This window comes from Camelus dromedarius, chromosome 2 (assembly GCF_036321535.1).
Source record: "Camelus dromedarius isolate mCamDro1 chromosome 2, mCamDro1.pat, whole genome shotgun sequence".
Lineage (NCBI taxonomy): Eukaryota > Metazoa > Chordata > Mammalia > Artiodactyla > Camelidae > Camelus > Camelus dromedarius.
Genome location: NC_087437.1, coordinates 72,314,924 through 72,335,600, shown reverse-complemented (window position 1 = coordinate 72,335,600; position 20,677 = coordinate 72,314,924). Strand labels below are relative to the sequence as shown.

At 38.4% G+C, this 20,677-nt stretch overlaps 1 protein-coding gene across 7 annotated transcripts; it reads left to right on the top strand.

The window, feature by feature from the left end:
- Window positions 1–70: 70 nt before the first annotated feature.
- On the top strand, window positions 71–19,596 carry SLC35A5 (solute carrier family 35 member A5). Of its 7 annotated transcripts, XR_010384517.1 has the most exons (8): window positions 88–394; window positions 1,042–1,190; window positions 5,586–5,684; window positions 6,939–7,069; window positions 9,598–9,665; window positions 15,973–16,133; window positions 16,606–16,753; window positions 18,160–19,596. XR_010384517.1 is itself a non-coding variant. In XM_031455810.2 (7 exons), the coding sequence occupies exons 2-7, from the start codon at window positions 1,061–1,063 to the stop codon at window positions 18,226–18,228; spliced, it is 1,281 nt and encodes a 426-aa protein (XP_031311670.1). In that variant the 5' UTR covers window positions 71–287; window positions 1,042–1,060; the 3' UTR covers window positions 18,229–19,596. The 7 variants fall into 7 exon arrangements, 6 of the variants coding, with proteins under 6 accessions (XP_031311670.1, XP_031311659.1, XP_031311653.1 ...); XM_031455810.2 differs by having other exon boundaries at window positions 71–287; window positions 6,936–7,069; window positions 15,973–16,753; XM_031455799.2 differs by having other exon boundaries at window positions 106–394; window positions 15,973–16,753.
- Window positions 19,597–20,677: the final 1,081 nt, after the last annotated feature.

Below are 20,677 nucleotides of genomic sequence, written 5' to 3'. Positions count from 1 at the left end.
CGAGCTGGGGCGGGATCCGGTCGCTTCTCCTTTCCTTCCGGAAGCGTAACACTGAGCGCGCTTGCGCAATGGGCGCCAGGTCCGCTTTTTCGCCGTCCGGTCGTTACTGTGCTCTTTGTTCCGGAATAGGAGGGTCGGGTGCAGAGGCTCATTGGCCTTTCCTTTCCTCTCATAGCCTCCCCGCCTATGGACTCTAAAAGCTACCGCTGCTGCTGCGGAGCCAGACAGTTACTGTCTCAGCTCTAGGATGTGCGCTCTTCCACTAGAAGCTCTTCGAAGGGATCGAGGTAACCGCGGCCGGGGGTAAAGAAGTGCGCGTGCGTGTGAGGGGAGGGCGCCCCGGTCGACATCCCGCCTGCGCATGTGTGACAAGAGGGTGTTCCTAGATGCGGAGGTAAACCTGCCTTGCTGGTGTGAGGGGAGGTGGCGCTTTGGCCTCGGTATTGACATTTCAAGCCGCTCTCTCACCAACCGCTCGGACTCTGTGCGCTATCCTTACACAGGGATGCTTTGGGCAAGTAACTTATCCGGTCTAGAGTTTAGTGTCCTCAACAAACCAAAGGAGGGCCGGAGAGCCATTGATTTCTAAGTTCTTTTGTACATCCAACCCTAGTTCATTGTAAACTAACAACAGTGTTTCAGATATTTGTCACGAAATCTTTCCCAGCAAGCTCTTTCTTCCTCCTGTGGAAGAGCTGCTACTGAGGAGAGAAATAGAAATCGGAGATTCTCTTCTAGAGCAAAGTTGCTCATAAGAATGGAAGTTAAAGAATCGCTTTTGTACAGAATTCTGCAATCCCAAAACCTTTGGCAGCACTTCTAACCAGGCTCTTGCTTTTTCTGTCTCTAGGGTACGCCTCCTATCAAATTTTGACTCTTTCATTTCCTTTCCCCATAGTTAGTCTTGTCCCTCAACTTTCTTGGTTTTAATATGGTCATAGCCAGACATCATTCTTTTTCTATTCTTCACAAATCGATGTATGGTATATGCTTAATCTGCCAGCAGACCGAGTTGTTCATGAATGTTTTCTTCTCTTTAAGGCAATTAAAAAACGGTAGAATGGAAGGCAAGTACTGTGGGCATCCTGTGTTATGCTCCTTGTCAACGATGTATACATTCCTGCTAGGGACCATATTCATTGCTTTGAGTTCAAGTCGCATCCTACTAGTAAAATACTCAGCCAATGAAGGTAAGTTAAGACTTGGAATATGTATGGAGCACTTTCATCTAATCACACATTATCTCTCCTGTCATTGGTTTCCTTGTGTGTAGAAATGGGGATAATACTTTTAAAAGTACTCTGCTTCATATGAATGATAAAGCATTTTTTAATTTGGTTCTTTAAACTTTCAGCCCTTAACCAGAAATATTTTTGATGCTGAGTGAAATTTGGGTCAGTCAGGTTCAGGATAGAACCCTTTGCAGAGCGAATCCTAACATCTGACTATTACTTCACTCAGCAGGTGTTTCTGGGCCTATAGCAGTATGTATTATAACTTATTTTGAAATAGGCAGGAGATGTATTTGTTTGGTCACCTGGTATTTGTGACCTACTATTTTAATTATGGTATCAATGGAGCAGTACTGATTATTCGCTTTGATAAATACATACTCAAGAAATATTTTCTTATTCTTAATGTAAGAATTTGTATTTAAATAGTTTAATTCCACAAAACTGTATTGAGAACTTATCACTAGTTTTTGAGAACACATAAAATCATGACATCGTAACCATTAATGGTCCACTTGGGGAATCAGATGTGTATATAAGTCTTTTTTTCAGTAAATGTTTCTCTGCCAGACATTAGGCTAAATATTAGAGCAGGGCTCAAAGTGCATAAGACATAGAGCTTGTTCTCAAGAATTCAGTTTATTAGGAGAGAAATACATGTAAATACATCATGAAAACACAGTATAAGAAATGCAGTTCTGTACCAAAGATGCAGAGATAGTTTAAAGTAGAAAGTGATATATATTGTATCTGGGAGAACATGGTATGGAGTGCTAAGAGATTGGGGAACAGTTCCCTGATAGGGTGACAGTTAATCCACAAGAAGACAAGGTGGGTAGGTATATTCAAAACAGAAGCAGCAGCCTATAAAAATGAACAGCTTCATTAAAAAGCAGGATGGATTGTGAAAACATGTAGTTCAGAATTAGTGAACAAAAAGTTTAAGGACTTAAGAGGAGAGAGGGAGACATGCTTGGCCAGGGAGGAAAGTTGTCAGATTGTTGAGGACCTCATGTGCCATGCTAAGGAGCTGGGACTTTATTCTTGAGGCCCTAGAATTTGGGGGACAAGGAATACTTAAAGAACTATGAACAGGAGGGTAAAATGAGAAAGACTATTATGGTCACTGGATGGAGAGTGGACTAAAGGGGAAGAGACTGGAAGCAGGGTAGCCAGTTAGAGGGTCATTGCTAGTTCAAGCCACAGATGATGAAAACTAGTCAAGGCTTTTGAGGTATGAATAAAGAAGAGAGGATAGATTCAAGAAGTATTCTAAACATAGAAAAGATAGGACTTGGAGAATATATCGAATGGGGAGATTAAAGCGTTGGATAGCTCAGAAGGTTTCTGGTCTGAATACTTAGTGGATTGATGATGTTCTTAGCTGAGATGGAGACTGAGGAGGAAGAGAAGGTAGGACAGAGTTCAGAGAGGTTAAGTAGTTTTAACTCTGTATCTTCCTTGAGGCTGGCAGCTATGTCCTTCATATCACACATGTGAATCAAATGCCAGTTAAATGAATAAGTAGGAGGTAGTTATTCATATGAATATGTTTAGCTAGCATTAAATGTTCCAGAATACAGATTTGGAAACATTAATATTAAATTGACATTTAAAACCCGGAGAGCGGAGGAATCATTCAGGGTAAGCACTAAGAATGAGAAAACAAGAAAGAGCCAAGGACAGAACTCCAAGGAATGCCAATATTTAACAGGCCTCCTGATATTCAGAAGGACATTAAGAAGAGATAAGATAAGAGAACTAAAGGAGGTGGGAAGGGATAAAGTGGGAGTTTGGAATATGCACCTCTTGGGGTGTGTGGTTTCATAGCTATATACATCTATCAAATTGTGCATCTGAAGTATGTGTAGTTTACTGTACAGAAATTAAACCACAATAAATTTATTTTAAAAAGGAGAATTAATTGTACTTGACTTGTAGAAGGGAAGGAATGAGTTTGAAGACTGGGAGGGAATTGCAACATGAGAATTAAAACATGCCCTTTGGAATTAGTGATTAGGAGATACTTGCTAATCTCAGGTTTGAGTACAGTGGTGGGACCAGAAACCAGATTGCTTGGGGAACAAGACCTGAGTAGAAAGTGGGTAAAATGGAGATAAGGAATGTTGACACTGTTTTATGGAGATAAGGAGGAAGTATGGCAGCTGGAGAGGTAGGAGCTTATGTTTTGTTTTTGGTTGGGAGAGCTTTGAGCATATGCTCAAAGGCGAAGGGGAGAAAGCCAGTTAATAGAAAGATAAAGGAGATATACTGAAGCCAGAGGAAATACTGGAGGAAAGTCCCCAAAGAGAAGGGACGGTTTTAAAGGGGAGAATGACTGAATATTGGGGCCAGGACTCCTCTGTCTGGGACTGAAGGGAAACCACTAAGGATGGGTGTGATATAGATAAGGTCGTGAGTGTGAGCAGAAGGTGAGTGGTGGGAGGTCACACAAGATGCCATGACACAGTTTGGAATCAACCATGAGAGAAATGCAGGGGAAAAAACAAAAACAATGAAAAGCAAGAATAAGTTAAAGAGCAAGGGCAAGAGTTTGAAAGTTGTGATCTGAAGCCCCTCATTTTTGTGTGTGCATGTTCACACGTGTGTATCATGCTAGAAAGTAAGGAGTGTGATTTCAGTCTAACTTGGCGCTCAGAACTAGGCTTCGAGTGATAAAGTATAGGAAGTATAGGAAGATGACTAACATGGTCCTTCTCATATTCCTTACATTTTAAGGGTAAGACAACATAAAAAATGACTGTAATACAATGTTACAGGTACTGTTTTAGAGGTTTGTACTAGTGTTACCTGAAAACTGAGTTCGCCCCTTGGTGGGTGTCAAGCCAAAAGATACAACCAAGCCTAAGATTGGGAGAAGGATTTATTATTTGGAGCAAGTAAGGGAAACACTGAGAATCTTCCCCCAAGCAGTGTCTCCCTTAACAGCAAAATTGGGGAAATTGTAAGCTACAGGTACATACATATTTATGAAGGGGCTTGAGCAGAAGAGAATTCAACATAGAATTGGACAAAGGTCTACAGAGTCCAGGCTTTAGTTGAAGTCTTGGGGGTCAAAAGGTCAATATCATCATCCCTTAGGTTCCAGTTGATCTGGTGGTTGAGCACTTAAGACTCATCTTTTCCACTGAAATAGCCCTGGGAGTCTTTACAACGGATATATTATCTTTACTGTCGTTGTCTTGCCTGAGAAGTCATTTTTTCCTGCAGTCTTTTGTTCCCTTAAGATCATTAATTACTGAGCATTGTGGCCAGGCTGAGATCACAAAAAGACTTAGGCCAAAACTGACTTTTCTTGTGCCAAGAAAACCATGCCTGGTTCTCTTTCTCTGGGGACCCCCAGAGATCCCTGCAGAATCAGAGATGAATAAGGAATTGGTTATACATAGGTTGAGAAGGTCAGGGAAAACCACAGAAAAGAGAAAGAAAGGGAGTTCTGGAGAGGAAGAATGTCCAATTGGCATTTTCCTCTGTACTTGGCCAGTTTTGGTTTTTCACTTGATGACCAAGGAAAACAAGCAAATATTTTTGAAAGGGTAAAAAATGCATTCCTCCCAAAAGTACCTAATACAGTTTATGATTGTCCTTGCCAAATGATAGAGCAAGTTGTTTATAAGCGTTTAGAAAAGACAGAAGTAACAGCTAGCTAAGATCAAGGTGTACTAACCCAATTTCATTTCCTAATTAGATTGACTTGTAAGTTGGGACTTCACTTTGTGACTCATCAGTGGGTTTGGATGTGTCAGTGTATGTGTCCTTCCTGGAGCCCTGGGCCAGTTGCCTCTTGCCTCAAGCAGCTTCCTTCTTTTACCCCAACATACCATTTGTCCCAGAGCGCCGAACAAGTGTTTTCTACCTGTGCCATGATATGAAACAGATCGGAAAACTCCCAAGTTAAGGGAGTATCACAGAGCGTACCTTGATTTTAGCAAGGCAAATAGGTTACATAAGAGGAACCATGGGCCGGGTAATAATTCAGCCTGGCAAATTGATAGCTGTTTATTGGGTCAGGCCCTGAGTGTTAAGTTTAGAAGACAGTCTAGTGCCAGGCTTTCTTTGCGTACAATTCTGGCCTCCTCAACACATTTCCCAGCAGCTTGAATGAAAACATGAGATTCCTCAATTGCAAGGATAATATGATGCTAACACATTAGGAGCACATTAGGCAAATTGATTCAAAAATCCAAACGAGCAAAGCCAACTGGATGAAGTGTCACATAACCAGTGTCAAAATTCAGCTTTTAAGTTTAGAAACAACTCTAAATTGTTTACTGTATGTTAGCATTATATAGGACAAAATTTACAGTTAAAAACATTTCTGTTACATTTCAGAGAATAAATATGATTATCTTCCAACTACTGTGAATGTGTGCTCGGAACTGGTGAAGCTGGTTTTCTGTGTGCTTGTGTCATTCTGGGTTATAAAGAAAGGTGAGTCCTGAAATGGTACTATATACTTGTTAAAAATCCCATAATCAAAAAATTTTAGAACTGAAAGGAACATTTTTTTGTATTTTTTAGTCTGGCGCATTAATTTTTTCTATGTGAGGATACTAAGATACGAATGTAAGTGTGGGTCCGCATGTTTTGCAGGTAGAGGAACAGGCTCAATGAGAAAGTGTTACGCGGTGCTGGGTAGGAGGGGCCAGAGCCTGGACTCCAACCCTCATGTCCTAGCATCCTGTCCATTGCTCTACCTCTTGACTTGTTCCTGTTGAATAGTTTTTATTCAAATTCAGGATTTTCTAAATCACTGCTGTCTGACTTGGAGCATTGGAGTCAGAAAAACTGTATTCTGGGGCAGATTATTTTACTTTCTGAGCTCTGATATCGTTAACTATTGGATAAGGATACTAACGTTCCTCAAATTCTTAAGTGTGTAGCCTTTTATGGCTCTTAATATGTATTAACTCCCCAATTATTGAACCTTAGCTCTCTATACTGCTTTGATCTACCTTCCCATATGAGGTAAACATAGAATTTAGAGAACTACAGGGCTTGCCCAAGAAGATGTCTTTTCAGACTCAAAAGGTTTCAATCTGTGCAGAGTTTCTAGTTACTGGAATATGTTTGTTAATCTCATGAAATTTATGCATTGTTTACAGGGCTTAAACATAAATTGTTTTCTATCTTTTTCTTTTATATTCTATCTGTTACATAAGTTGCTAAGTTTTTGGAAATCTAGAGATAGGATAATAACTCACACTAGGATGAGTAAAAGTTAATTTTCTCTCCTGCCCTATATGTAAATTTTCACCTAGTGTCTCCCTTTCCTGATCCCTAACACACCCCTGAAATCCCAGCATAAACTTTTTCTTTACTGCTTATTTTAACTTCTTGTTTTCTCTCTTGGCTTTATGCTCAGAGTTGTAAGAGGAACCACAGATGCATCCTGAGTTGCCTTCTTAAGTGATATGTCTATCTCATGTTAAAAGGAGTTAAGAAAATCAGTACTCCTAAGGTGTTGCTGATGTCACTGAATGGGCACGGTGGTGGGTTGAAGAAAGACAATAAAGAAATCCTGTATTTTCTTTGATTTCTCAAGGCAGATAGACAATAGGAAAGCAGGTTCACTAAGCCTCTTTTAAAGAGTTGTGTCAGAAGTCAAATACAATTTACTTTCTCTAAAAATCGGGCATTCTCATCAAGACCATATGTTTATTGCTGCATTTCTCTCTTTAGAAGATCATCAGAATAGAAACTTGAGATGTACTTCCTGGAAGGAATTCTCTAATTTCATGAAGTGGTCCATTCCTGCCTTTCTTTATTTCCTGGATAATTTGATTGTGTTCTACGTTCTTTCCTATCTTCAGCCTGTAAGTAAATATGACAAAGAAAATAGCATTGGGAAAACAGAGAAATGAATTCCAGAACTAACTTTTTTTTTTTCCCAATCATTTTCTTTGGCGTTGTTAGTTTCTCACTGCCCTCACTGGCCTTCCTGAGGTTTGACCAGAATCATCTGAGTCCTGACTTACCAGTCTGCTTGCCAGACTCTCTCGCTGTTAAAGATAAGTGTGTTAAGCTATGCTGACCGTTCTGTGGGAGCTGCTTCCTGACCACTGAGTCTGGAGCCATCTCTCTGTGTGACCCTCACCAGTCTGCCCATTTTCTGTCACCCATCTCTAATGCTAATCTCAACATGCAGAGCCTCCAGACTCCCATGATTAACTCAGAAAATTATATACTCTACTGCTCTTTCACATACCTCCTTTAATGCAGTTTGTATGTATTCTGTGGGTATGATTTTCTTCTTCTGTTAGTCCTGTCATTAAGCAACAAGTTCTTTAAGAGTAGAGATTGTCTTCTCCCAATTTAAGTGCTAGTAATAACTGATAATACTAGGAGTATTTTTCATCTCTCTTGGCATCCTCCATGCCAGTTTAGGGAACCATAAGTCTTCAGAATTAAAGTTTGGTCTTCTACTTCTACCTATTATTTAGTTTGGATCACATGTATATTTTCCCCTAATATTTTATAAAACGAAGATTTCTATCGTTGTTGTTAAGAAAATGGCTTTTAAGTTTCTTTAAAAAGTAAATTCAGGCAGTTTGATCATAAGTGGATTTTCTGTTGACACTAGACCTCTATGGGAGGCCTCTGAAGCATAGCCAAACCCATCTGAGAGTGGGATGAAAAGGAGGGATCAATAGGGCACTGGGGTAGGAAACAGGAGTTTGATTCTTTTGCACAGTTTAGAAGCTGTGTAACCAGGCAAGGCCCAACTGCTCTGAGTGTCAGTTGTCCTTCTGTAAAATGGAATAGTGTTACCACAGCAGCCCAAAGGCAAGGACCTGGGCCAGACGATCACCTGAAGTTCTTTCAGCTCTGTTATCCATGGTATTAGAAAGTGTTCATTCCACCTAAATTATGCCCTCTCCTAAATTCTTGCTTCCACTTTGTTTTTCAGATCTGAGAATTCCTGTACCCAACGACATAATTGTTCACATTCCATAAGTATATATTTGTTGTATTTTATTTGTATCCAACAGCTAGCTCTAAATTTATGTTCGTCTCCTAATCCCCAGTACGGAAGCAAGCTTGCAACTTCCTGTTCTTCTTTCAGCTTATTGCCTTGCACTCCCTTCCTGATTGCATACAACCACAGATATTACAAAATAAATTACATGGTATATTCTGGGTATTGCTGTGCTCAAGTCTAGTTGGAGAGAATTACACAGCGATGCATGGAAGTTTGGGGGCCAAGAGCTCTGCTGTTTTGTTTGTTCTGTACTGTTGCATGAAAAGAGCTGATGCAGTTCACAGGCCAGCTAGGCCATTTCGTTAGGTACATTTGCACCCCATTATTGCGATTGATCGGAGCCACCACGTCCCCACTCTTGCCAGCCACATACTTTTCTCATATCCTCCTATTCATCTCCTAACCAAGGGTTCACAAGCATTCATCTACAGAGAAAAGCTGAAAATAGTGGTTCCCTTAAAAATTCAGTAGAAAAACAGCAATATTATATTCTTGGAATTTTTGCTAGTTTTTATTGGATTTACTCTTATTTCTGTAATTCAGCTGCATATTAGTCATGTTTGCTATTTATATAAGATTGTGGATACTTTTTAGGGTTTAATCAACTTAAAGTGACAGCAAAGAGGAAGGCAGCATGAACTAAAAGCAGTAGGGTTTGTTTTTAAAAATTATTAATATTGTCAGATCCAATTATGGGGAGCAGTGATGAATTTCATACTTTCTGGGCCAAAATGTATCCACCTTCAGATTAATACTCTCATGTGAAATATGACTGAATTCACAAAAACAAACCTTTATAAAATCTGGCTAACACACTTCTAACAATGTGAATAAATCCAAAGGACTGTCAACTCTAGTTTGGTAGTGAATCACTAATATAGATACAACTGTTCAACCAGGAAAATTGATTTAATTCCTAGAATGGTAAAGCTGCTTAAAAAACCTCAGTTTTCTTAATATATAAATGGGCCTAACAGTACCTGCCTTCTCTCTCCAGAATCAGTATTAAAAATTGATGGAGCTCTTTGAGAACTTGAAAAACTATGTTAAGCATGGTAGACATTATTTCTAGACCTAAACTTTGAGAGTTTGTAAGTATTTCCAGTTATGCACATACAGATTATTTACACAGACATTTGCTGAATTTCAACACATTCAACGTCTGTACAATAATTTGGTCATATCTGCATAAGTTTAACAAGCCGTAAAAATAGAATTTAATCCTCTAGTGAAGTAGCTGCCCTAATAACCCCTCTGGTTTTTGACCAAAAAGCTTTTTTCGTCAGGTGAACCACCAAGCTGGGAGGTTTCTGAGGTCAGGGCTTTGTTTCAATTGTAACTCTATCTTCTCTTTCTTTCTAGGCCATGGCTGTTATCTTCTCAAATTTTAGCATTATAACAACAGCTCTTCTATTCAGGATAGTGCTGAAGTAAGTAACTTGTTGTGAAAGCATATATCATACTTTAAAACAGCACAGCCTTGCTTCAGATGATACACCCAGATCTCTGAACCCTCTGAATCCCAAGGCCGGGATTTTATTCCTAATTGGCTTTGTGTTTTGAGCAAGTTGTTTAACCCATCGGGAAAGCAGTTGCAGTTAGCCTATCTGAATCCTCTGCAGTTCTGTGTTGGAAATATTTTTCCCTAGTATCTCAAAAAGATGATTGACTGGGTTATAATTATATTAATATTTAGTTCCAGATTTTCAACAAAGAATTCATGAGCTTTTTTTATTTTTTTGCAGAAATCTATTGATACATTTGCTATTTGGAGTTTAGAGATGATAAAAAGTAGCAAATTCTTTATTAAACTATTTGAGATACATACTGATTGAAGCTCTAGGTAAAGATTTGCATGAGGAATCTAGTCAAGATTACAATTAATAAGGATGATAGGTTTTTAAACTTTTCAAGTGCTTTCACTCATCTTATCTCCAGGAAGACATTTGAATAAAGTAAACATTTTTTAAGTTTAAATAGGCTCTGCTGCAAGGCAAAAGCCAGAATGTTCTAGGTTGATACAGAATCTTGGTACTTAACTCCAGGTTTAATTTGTTACTTCATAATGATGATAATGATGACAATGATGATGATGTCAAAAATAAAATTAACTTTTTGTTGTATTTGTTGTGATTGTTTTTCTTTTAATTTTATGTTCACTTTCTCTTTTCAGTTTCTTATTTCTCAGTGTCATACATGTTTTTTCATAATTGATGTGTACAGAGGATGAATGGCTTGGTACATAGGTATTCGGTAATTATTTGTTGAATCCATGATGCATTCAGTACATAAACTATGTGAAATTCTTGAAAGATTTTCTTTTACCCTGTGGAAACATTCCATTTAATGGTTGAGGTAGGAAATGGGAAAAAAATGAACATAGTGTTTCATCCAGTTTAAATATTAGAGTCACTGAAATTTGCCATTGCATTATATTTTTCACTTTATGTATGAATTGTGAAAATAATTCAGTTCAGCTTGCAAGTTAAAGAATGTTAGCTAATCCAGAAATGTTTTAAAGTCTTTAAAATCAACGTGAAAGTCACTTTGTAGGATAAAAGTTGGCTTCTGAGAAAATATATGTAAGCGGTAATATTTTTATATTGATTCCTGTGATAAAATTAGAGATGCACTTCCATAAAGGAAAAAATATTGGCTCTGACACACAGTGAAGGATTACCATTTAATAAGGGAGCAGTGGTCTCAAAAACATGTACCTTTTTTTGAAGTATTATCAGTTTACAATATTATCTCAGTTTCTAGTGTACAGCATAATAATTCAATCATACATATACATACATATATTCTTTTCCATTTTAGGTTACTACAAGATACTGAATATAGTTCCCTGTGCTGCACTGTATAAACCTGTTTATTTTATGTATAGTAGTGTCTGCAAATCTCAAAACATGTACTTTTAAAGTTAAATTTTTCCTGTGAGATGACAGTTAACAAGTACACATGCTATTATACTGAAGTTATTTTATAGCACATAAATATTATGTCAAAATTACATTCATTTACCAAAGAGAAAATAAAAGGAATGTATTGCTTGGCTTGAAATCAGCCAGCAGCTCCAGCTATGCCTGTAGTTGGTTGGTTGTTGTTTCTGTCACTCCAGAGCATGAGCGAGCTGTGAGGCCAAGGTCAGGGTGCTGCGGGAGGCTCTCAGCCACTGAGGACTCCTCAGGGCCTTCCCCCCCACACCCCCCCGCCATCTTGACTTAACCCCAAGTGACCCCATGAGATGGGTGCCATTAACTTAAGCCGGGTCTGTGCCTGGAGCCCAGAGCCGCTATGCACTTCGCAGCACTTGGGCAGCTCCTTTGGCTGTAGAAGAGGGAGTTTCTGAGATGGGCAGGCTAGGAGCAGAGGGACCAACGATTTATGAACTACAGTTCAAACTTTTTTTTTCCCCATATGTTTTACCTCTTAACAGTCAGAGCAGTCATATTGATTCTTAGACATGTGTTTACTTTGTTATTTATATCTCCCTGTTTTGAATCCTTGGAAGTCATTTGGATTAAAGAAACAACAAAATCACTCCATTTTTATAATTTCCACAGGCACTAACTTAGTTCCTAGAGTAGGTCTTAATTTGACTGATTCACATACCAGCCCTGAAGCTACTCTAAATAGTAGAGCTAAAATATGATAATAAATATAGTACTGTCTTTTATGGGAATGCTTTTTAAGTATTACCTACTGTTACATTTTAAAGTCAACTTTGTTCTATTTTGATCTGTTTGTTGGTGATGGTGTGTATTTTGTTTGTTTGTTTTTCCCTATTTCATATTCTTTGTGAATCATTTGATGGTCTTTTGCCCTTGGCAATAAAATTTTGACCTAAGGGTAGCTTGAGTTCTATCACAAGTTCTTAAATTGTCTGCCATAAGTATCTCATTTAGAATATTAAAGTTCGTCTTACTCTTGACGCTAACAAGCCATCAAATTCCTTTCCCATACAAATAATATAAGGCTACACGAGTAGAAAAAATAAGGCTGGTAATGCAAGAATTACTTTGAGAATTAGAAAGTGGGAAAAAGAAAGATGTCACCATCCAAACGGCTTATTCAAAACCCCTTGTGAATGTATAGATTTCTTTGAAGTATAGCCGCTGGTTCAAAGTAGAAATGTGGCAGGCATGCCTCAAAGCCCTGTTGGTTTGCTCTTAAAGCTTGGCAAAGTTGTATAACCTTGTTTTCTAGGCTTTGGGAAATAATAATGTCAACCTGAACGTTGAGATTTGGGAGCAAAAGATAACCAAGACCAGCACTTACTTTTACCTAAAGAACGTATATAAGTTTCTCTGATTTCTTCAAAGAGAAGCTGTGGAGAAAAATTTATTAAATGTATTTTGAAACAAAATGGTGGATGTCTTAGAAGTTATGGTACAGTTTAGTTACTCTGAACCATAAGAAAAGTAAAAGTACCACTCAGTAATACAAATATTTCTCCAAAATCACTCATTCACTTGATCGTCTTTGTTTCGGTTTCCCATGATAAATCTGCGCCTGGTCACTCTCTTCGTGCTACTAAGGTATTATGTATGGTTTCTTGAAAAAAGTCATGTCTTTCCACTTAACCATTTTCTCGCTCTGCCGTGGTTTCACCACCAGACACGGTAGAAATGCTCTTACGTGACACAGTTTGGACATAATTGTTGGGTTTCTAGGAAAACTCAAAGTGGGAGAATCATTTATTAAAAATGTACTTCAGACAGTTTAACTGTAGATAGGTAAGTGTCCAGTCACCGTTTTGATGAAAAGCGAAGGCCTTTGCTTTGAGGGTGTGTGGGGTTTGCTGATTAGAGTTCTTTAGCTTCTTTCTTGCTTGAACCTACACATGGATAATTACACATTATCCATGGTTTCTGGTTTCAGTTTCTTTACAGTGAAGCAAGCCTTAAAAATATTTTTAGATTCTTCTAGATTTTTTTATTCATTCCCTAATCTGAAAATTAACCAACCTGTACCTAATTCGAAGGCAGTTTCTTATCTTGTGATTTGCCTTTAATCTTTCCAAAGCCTTCAACTTAGTTTTCATAAAAACAGCAACCCTTTTCTTTCACTCATAATTTATGATTTATGTAATCATTAAAATATATAATTACAGTAATGAGGTCACCTGGCAAAAACACATTTTGGAACAGAGACTCTTTGTGAGCAAACAGTTCACTTGGGAGCAGAGGCCGTCAGGTTCAGCAGCCTTCCAGCCACAAGCGTGCAGCTGTGAGCAGCAGTTGGAATGTTTTACAGGGGCAGTGGAGAGGTCAGTTAAGTGAGTTTCTACTGTTGAATCCACTAAACTGTGAGGAGCAAACTGTTGTGTGCACAGTCATCATTTAAGAATGCAGATCATCAGCTGACTTTACAAGATAATTTATTGGGTTTTTTTTTGTTTTTTGGTTTTTTTGCTATTTTCAGCCCAATCCTTAATAATTTTTACCCTCCCTAGAACATTATCTTGAATGAGTAATTATTTGCAGTAGGTACTGTTTAGGCTTTCCAGACTTTATTTCCTTAGATTCTTTATTCTCAATGTCAATATTAGTGGAAAACCTATAGCTGTCAGAATTGAAAACTTATAAAAGGACTGTAGGGTATATCATTGCCTCATTTGCACCTTGATGTGCAATTATTGGTTATATAATAATTTTTATAAATTGGGCACCCATTTTTCCTCTCTCTTTTGGTTTCCGTTTGATTTGCTTTCTCCCACTTCATGTGTATCACCTGCACCGTCAGAAATGTATGTGACTAGTTGACAGGTTCTGACCTCATGGCAAGGGGCTGTGCTAGTCCCGTCACCAAGTGCTAGATCTACTTATTTGAAAGTATACACACAAGGAGACACAGTAGTGTGCACAGGGATGCTGCTGTCTGTGCATTTAGCATTTTCACAGCATGAAGCTCTATGGAAGCATTGGTGAAATCAGATATGTATTCCTATACATGCATCCTGGGAACTCAGAATTATACTTAAGAGGTGCATTGGTGCAGAAGGAGGACTTACAAAACCATGGCTCAGAATCCTCCCTTGCTCTGTCATAAATCCATGACGTTAGGGAAGTCAGGTAACCTCTGAGAACCGTTTCCTCCCCTAGACCAGGAATTCCCTGACCCGTAGCAGGTGTTCAGTAAATGCTCCTGAATTCTTGTAACTTCTCATTCTCACCTGTTGCTTTACACTTCTGCCTTTGCTCCTGTTTTTCTCTCTTCCTGGTGTCCCCACCTGAGTCCAATACTCCTTTCCTTAGTCAACGTCTATTCTTGTAGGCTTTTCATAGATTCTTGCTTCTGCCTGAATGTATCACCAACTCCCTTTTCACACGGAAGACTTCAAGTTATTTCTCATCTTTCAGCTCAAGTGTCAATTTCCTCTTCAAAACAATACCTGACTCCATGTACAGACTCAAGTGTTCCTTCTGCCGTGTACCCCAGTTGTTCCGTGTATTACATGTCACACATCGTATTGTCATCATTAGGTGTCATGACTCTCTCCCTATTAAAGTGCAAATTGCAGCAACATGGATGAATCTGGAGAATGTCATTCTAAGTGAAGTAAGCTAGAAAGAGAAAGAAAAATACCACATGATATCACTTACATGTGGAATCTAAAAAAAAAGACAAATTTATTTACAAAACAGAAACAGACTCACAGACATAGAAAACAAACTTGTGGTTACCAGGAGGGGAGGGGGTTGGGAAGGGTTAAATTGGGAGTTCAAGATTTGCAGATACTAACTAATATATATAAAATAGATAAACAAGTTTATACTGTATAGCACAGGGAACCATATTCAGTATCTTGTAACCTATGGTGAAGAATATGGGAAGGAATGTATGTATGTTCCTATGTGACTGAAGCGTTGTGCTGTACACCAGAAATTGACACAACATTGTAAACTGACTGTACTTAAATAAAAATATATTTTTTTAAAAAATTAAAAATTTTTTTAAAAAGTGTAAATTCCTTGAGGATGGAGACCAAGTCTTTATCTTCGCAGAGTGCCTGGCACATAGTTGCTGCTTCGTAAATGACTGTTGAACTGAATAAATTCGGAAAATGGAGTTAACAGTCCTCACGCCCTCTATATCTTGGTGTTAGGCAAATTAAAAAATAAAGCGTTACTAGGGCTTTGTTAACTGAAACACTAAAAATATTTTTTTCTTGTCTTATCAAGCATGATCTGGGAGCTAGCTTTCTCCTTAAATCGTTTTCTGGCTCATGAATACCTTTGAAAATTTGGCAGAGCTTTGAAGGGTCTCCTGGGGGTGGGGGAGAGCAAGGAATTCACCTGGGTAGGAGACTTGGCACACACTGCAGGGGCTCACAGATTTCAGAAGCTCATCCCGTTCTTACTGCTTCCTGGAACCCAGGTTGCGAATCCCTGCTGTAACTTTATAGCGAAATAAAAAGTTCCTGTACCAAGAGACCAAGATCAGCTCTTAAGGTAGAAAGGAGGCTTAGTTAAATCTACAGGTTGAAAAGAAACTCACAATGAGGAGAAATGACTGAATGGCCTGAAGGGACAGTTACTATAAAAGTGAATAAAATTAACAAGTTCAAGAAGAAGACACACCAACAGGTCTCCTTTGAACTTGAATTGTGGGGAATGCTAGCAAAAACGGTATAGTTCATGCAACCAAGGACTCAAGTGATTTTCAGTAGAAACAGTTGATAGGAGAAGGGGGGAAATAGTATTAAAATCTCTTTTTTTCATCTTCGAACAGGAGGCATCTAAACTGGATACAGTGGGCTTCCCTCCTGATTCTATTTTTGTCTATTGTGGCCCTCACTTCTGGAACTGGGACGTCACAGCATAACCTGGCAGGACATGGATTTCATCACGATGCCTTCTTCAGCCCATCCAATTCCTGCCTTCTTTTCAGAAGTGAGTGTCCCGGAAAAGAGAATTGCACAGCAAAGGAGTGGACTTTTTCTACAGCTCAGTGGAACACTACAGCCAGGGTTTTCAGTCACATCCGACTTGGCTTGGGCCATATTCTTATTATAGTCCAGTGTTTCATTTCTTCAATGGCCAATATCTATAATGAAAAGATACTGAAAGAGGGGAACCAGCTCACTGAAAGCATCTTCATACAGAACAGCAAACTTTATTTCTTTGGCATTCTTTTTAACGGGCTGACCCTGGGCCTTCAGAGCAGTAACCGAGATCAGATTAAGAACTGTGGGTTTTTTTATGGACACAATGCATTTTCAGTAGCCCTTATTTTTGTAACTGCATTCCAAGGCCTCTCGGTGGCTTTTATTCTGAAGTTCCTGGATAATATGTTTCATGTCCTGATGGCCCAGGTCACCACAGTCATCATCACAACTGTGTCTGTCCTGGTCTTTGACTTCAGGCCCTCTCTGGAGTTTTTCTTAGAAGCCCCATCAGTTCTTCTCGCCATATTTATTTATAACACCAGCAAGCCTCAAGGTCTGGAATATGCTCCCAGACAAGAAAGGATCCGAGATCTAAGCGGCAGTCTTTGGGAGCGCTCCAGTGGGGTAAGTTTGTGCGGGTGCTGCTTTTTGCCTGTTTTTCCCAAATGTAAAGCATGGTTATACAAGAAAAGAAATAGATTGGTGCTGACTTAACACAGGATGTATTGTATCTCTGGGATTTTTAAAAATCATTCAGCAAACATTCATTGGACTTGTGTAAGGGATCTAATGCTATCAGGGTAAGAAAAAGTATAAGTCACAGTCTCAAGGACTTTATGCATTAGCTGTATCAGAGAATATTATAGAGCCACAGAGCTGGAAGATGCCTCACCGGTTATCCTGTCCAGTCTCCCTAGTTTTGCAAGTGAAGAAACAGACTCAGAGAGACTAACAGGTTTGCAGATAGTGAATGAAAGAACTGGTACTAAATCAATGAGGTCTGACTCCCAGTCCTTCACTCTTTACACCATAGCTGGGGAGATAAGCCTCATTCACAAGCAAACTTGATCTTCAACATTAGAATGTCTGATTAAATATAAGTGGAAAGCCCGGCCCCTTCATTTTCTCTGTAGTTATTCATAAACCAGAATGTGCCAGAAGGGCAGGCCTTGTTTATCTCACTGAGAAGGTGGTTTCCAAAAGGATCTATGCATGGAGAAGAAAACTGTTTTCTAGAAAAATACCTGTGCAGTTATGCTTAATACATGTTATTCTACCAGTTACTTATAATTGTTTTAGGAATGTCTGCCAGTGATATTATTAGCAAATAAATAATCATCTTATGGAGGTTCAAGTTAGGAGTTAGGTATTTAAATAAAACATGAAATAGAGTCCTCTATCTAGCTTTTAATTTACAGATTTCATGCACACACAAAATATGAAATATTTCACACAATGAACATTTTACTCTGGGAGTATTAAATCTGTTGCTTGTTAGAGTTCATGACAGGGCTTCCCTCAGTAATGCCTCTGAAGTGATGATACAACAGATTCTTAAGATGAAAAAATTAGAAGCCGGGGTCCCAAATGCCCTGATCTCAGCCAGAATATAAATTCAGAATGCCTGTAATTCTTTTCCGCAAGTCTAATAACACTGTGTGTCCTGCTTTTTAGGTGAAAGAAAATCAATTTAGGTCACAAGGCCTCCTTCATAACCTGTTTCTCCAACCTTTAGTCATTTCCCTTGAATACCAGCAGAGGGCGCTCCTAACTTTGCTCTTGTTAACTGAAATTCAAGTACTGAGTTGCATTCCAGTTCTTTTCATGATCTCATTATATGTCTAAAATTAATTTTCCAAGAACTTAAGTATTTATTTCATTTCATTTAACCAGGTTATAGTTTAATGAAATAAAATTTATTAGTAAGGTTTATCCATGATTTATTAATAAGGTTTCTCCTCAGTAATCGTTAAAAATGCTGCATTTCTAGTTTTGTTTTAATTAATTACTGATTTCATGTTTCCTTTTAGGATGGAGAAGAACTGGAAAGACTTACCAAACCCAAGAGTGATATTGAGTCAGATGAAGACACTTTCTAATTGGTACCCAAATAGTTGGCAACTCTTAGAAACCTTTTCACTTTTATAAACCAAGAACATTTCTGAAGCATAAAACTCTTTGTGTATATCTAACCACTCCAGAAATAATTCCAACCAAAGCTTAGAGTACCCAAAGGCCAAAAAGTTCTAAGGAACTGACATAAGAGTAATAGCTGGAGACTGCACTGATGGCCTGGTACTTGGTAGGTCACCAAGATATATTTGCGGATTATTTTCCTCATTCCTCTAAGGTTCCAAAAACTTGTAATAATCATGTTAGCTGTACCTTATAAATATGCAGGTAGAGATCAGTTTGCCAGATATTCATAATTATGTAGTTCTACTGTGCATGCCATTGTCTTCCATTTTTTACCACGACTATCCCTTGAATTTTGAGGCCATGGAGATAGTCATTTTATAACTAAAAAGCAAGGTGACTCTTTCTAAAAAATGTAGCTGAAGGACCTTAATAACCAGCCACAACATTTATTTAAGAGTAATTTAGTCTTTGCTAAAGGTTTTGCCAAAGAAGCAATTTTTCAACAAAATCTCAGAATTTTTATTTTTAGGAATTTGTAGGGAATTTGATTTTTGTGATTATCTTTTGATGTTTTTCTACACAAATAAGCTTCAGTTTAGGTCAAAGTTGCTTCCCAGTCACACAATTATCACTTAAACCAGCCATGGTGGGTTTTTTCTCCTCAGTTTGACCTCGTTAATCTTGGATTACTCTGTTTTGGAGAACTAATAGGAAGCCATTTTATTTTATTAGTCATTAAATAGAACTTACGATTATTACATATCTTCGTATCATGTTCTGTTCCTAAGGGTTGAGACATTGGCTTCAGAATCATGCCAGGTTGTCAGTAAGACTAATGCTGAAGAGTTCCTTTTAACAGAGTCACTCTGCTAACAAATGGCTTTTACTGAAGTATGAATAATATTACTCTAAAAAAAGAAGGTCAGTAATAAATAAAGCACTTTATAGTAACCATATTTCACACTTAAACTGCATGGTATTTTTTGAGGTATTTTTGCATGCATCCGATTGAGTCTGTGAGGTAGAGAATTCAAGTGATCGGTAATTTAAAAACAAGGAAACAAGTGACTTGCCCAGGGCCATACAGCTGGATTGCAATAGGATGAGAGTGGCCTCAGCTAAACAGGCCTGGGTGTTTACAGAGCACCGCACTGTAAATGTGAGCTTTAAGGTGTCATTTTCCTGCAGACTGTATGTACATCTCTCCTTTCCCCTAATTTTCATACAGGTAAACATAAGATAATACTATTACATAATCCATCTGTGATATCTAGAATAAAACAGCAAGAGTTGGTGGAAATTTATAAATAAAAGAATTATTAAACCCATATCTTGTGTTGCCACTCTGTCATGTGAGGTGGGGTACAGAGTATTTTTAATTTCAAAACATGTAATCTCAAAACAACTTTCAAAACGTTCTCTTTCAGTAGACCTTGACTGCTGAGAATAGCAAAACTCTTCACCTTATTATAGGCATCCCATCAGCGTTATAAGGAATAAAATTACTTTATTATGGCAATTCACTTTAAAGGTAAAGAAAATCAGCTATAGGAAGACCTCACTTTTAAGAAATACAGCATACAAAACATACTTATCTTATGGAACATAAAATTGCAACAATATTATTTGTAAAGGTATTGCCTACAGAATACAGCAGATTCCACTAGTTATGGAGATTGGTTTTCCTATTTATGGTTACTTTTTTCACCCTACTTTTCAGAAAAGCATTTATTGTCCAGAGTAAGGTTTACTCGTGTTACAAATTAATTAGAAAGAAGGAGCTGGAACTAAAATGTGAGGTTCTGGCGTGAATGCACTGGAGACAGTTGACCCCCCAACACAGGTTTGAACGGTGCAGGTCCACTTACATGCAGATTTTTTCAGTAAGTACATACAGTGTTACAGGATCAGCTGTTAGCTGAATCCTCCGACGTGGAAATGCAGATGTCAGTATCCATGGAGGGTCCTGGAACCTGTTCCCCTGTAGATACCAAGGGACGACTGTACTTTGTGAGCACTCCTGTTTTAATAGAATAACTGGAATGTGAGAGGTCTAGAAGCCGTATCCTATCTTCTTAGGTGCTCTTGGATCAAGGGTATAACCTGGGGAAAAGAGTGACTGCCAAGTGGGAAAAGAAGTGGACTTCTTTCCTATTCTAAAGAACCGAGCTACAGTACAAATTAAAGGGTGATGAGAGGGGCAAGTGTAGCTCAGTGGTAGAGGGCCTGCCTAGCACGCACAAGGTCTTGGGTTCAATCCCCAGTACCTCCATTAAAAAAAAAAAAAATTAAAGGGTGATGGTTGTTCTTTCCTTATAAGGAAGGCTCTCCAAACAAATAATGCTTTTCAACAGTGGAGAAGGCCGTCCTGAAGAGTAGTAGAGAGGGGTAGTAAACTCCCTGTCACTG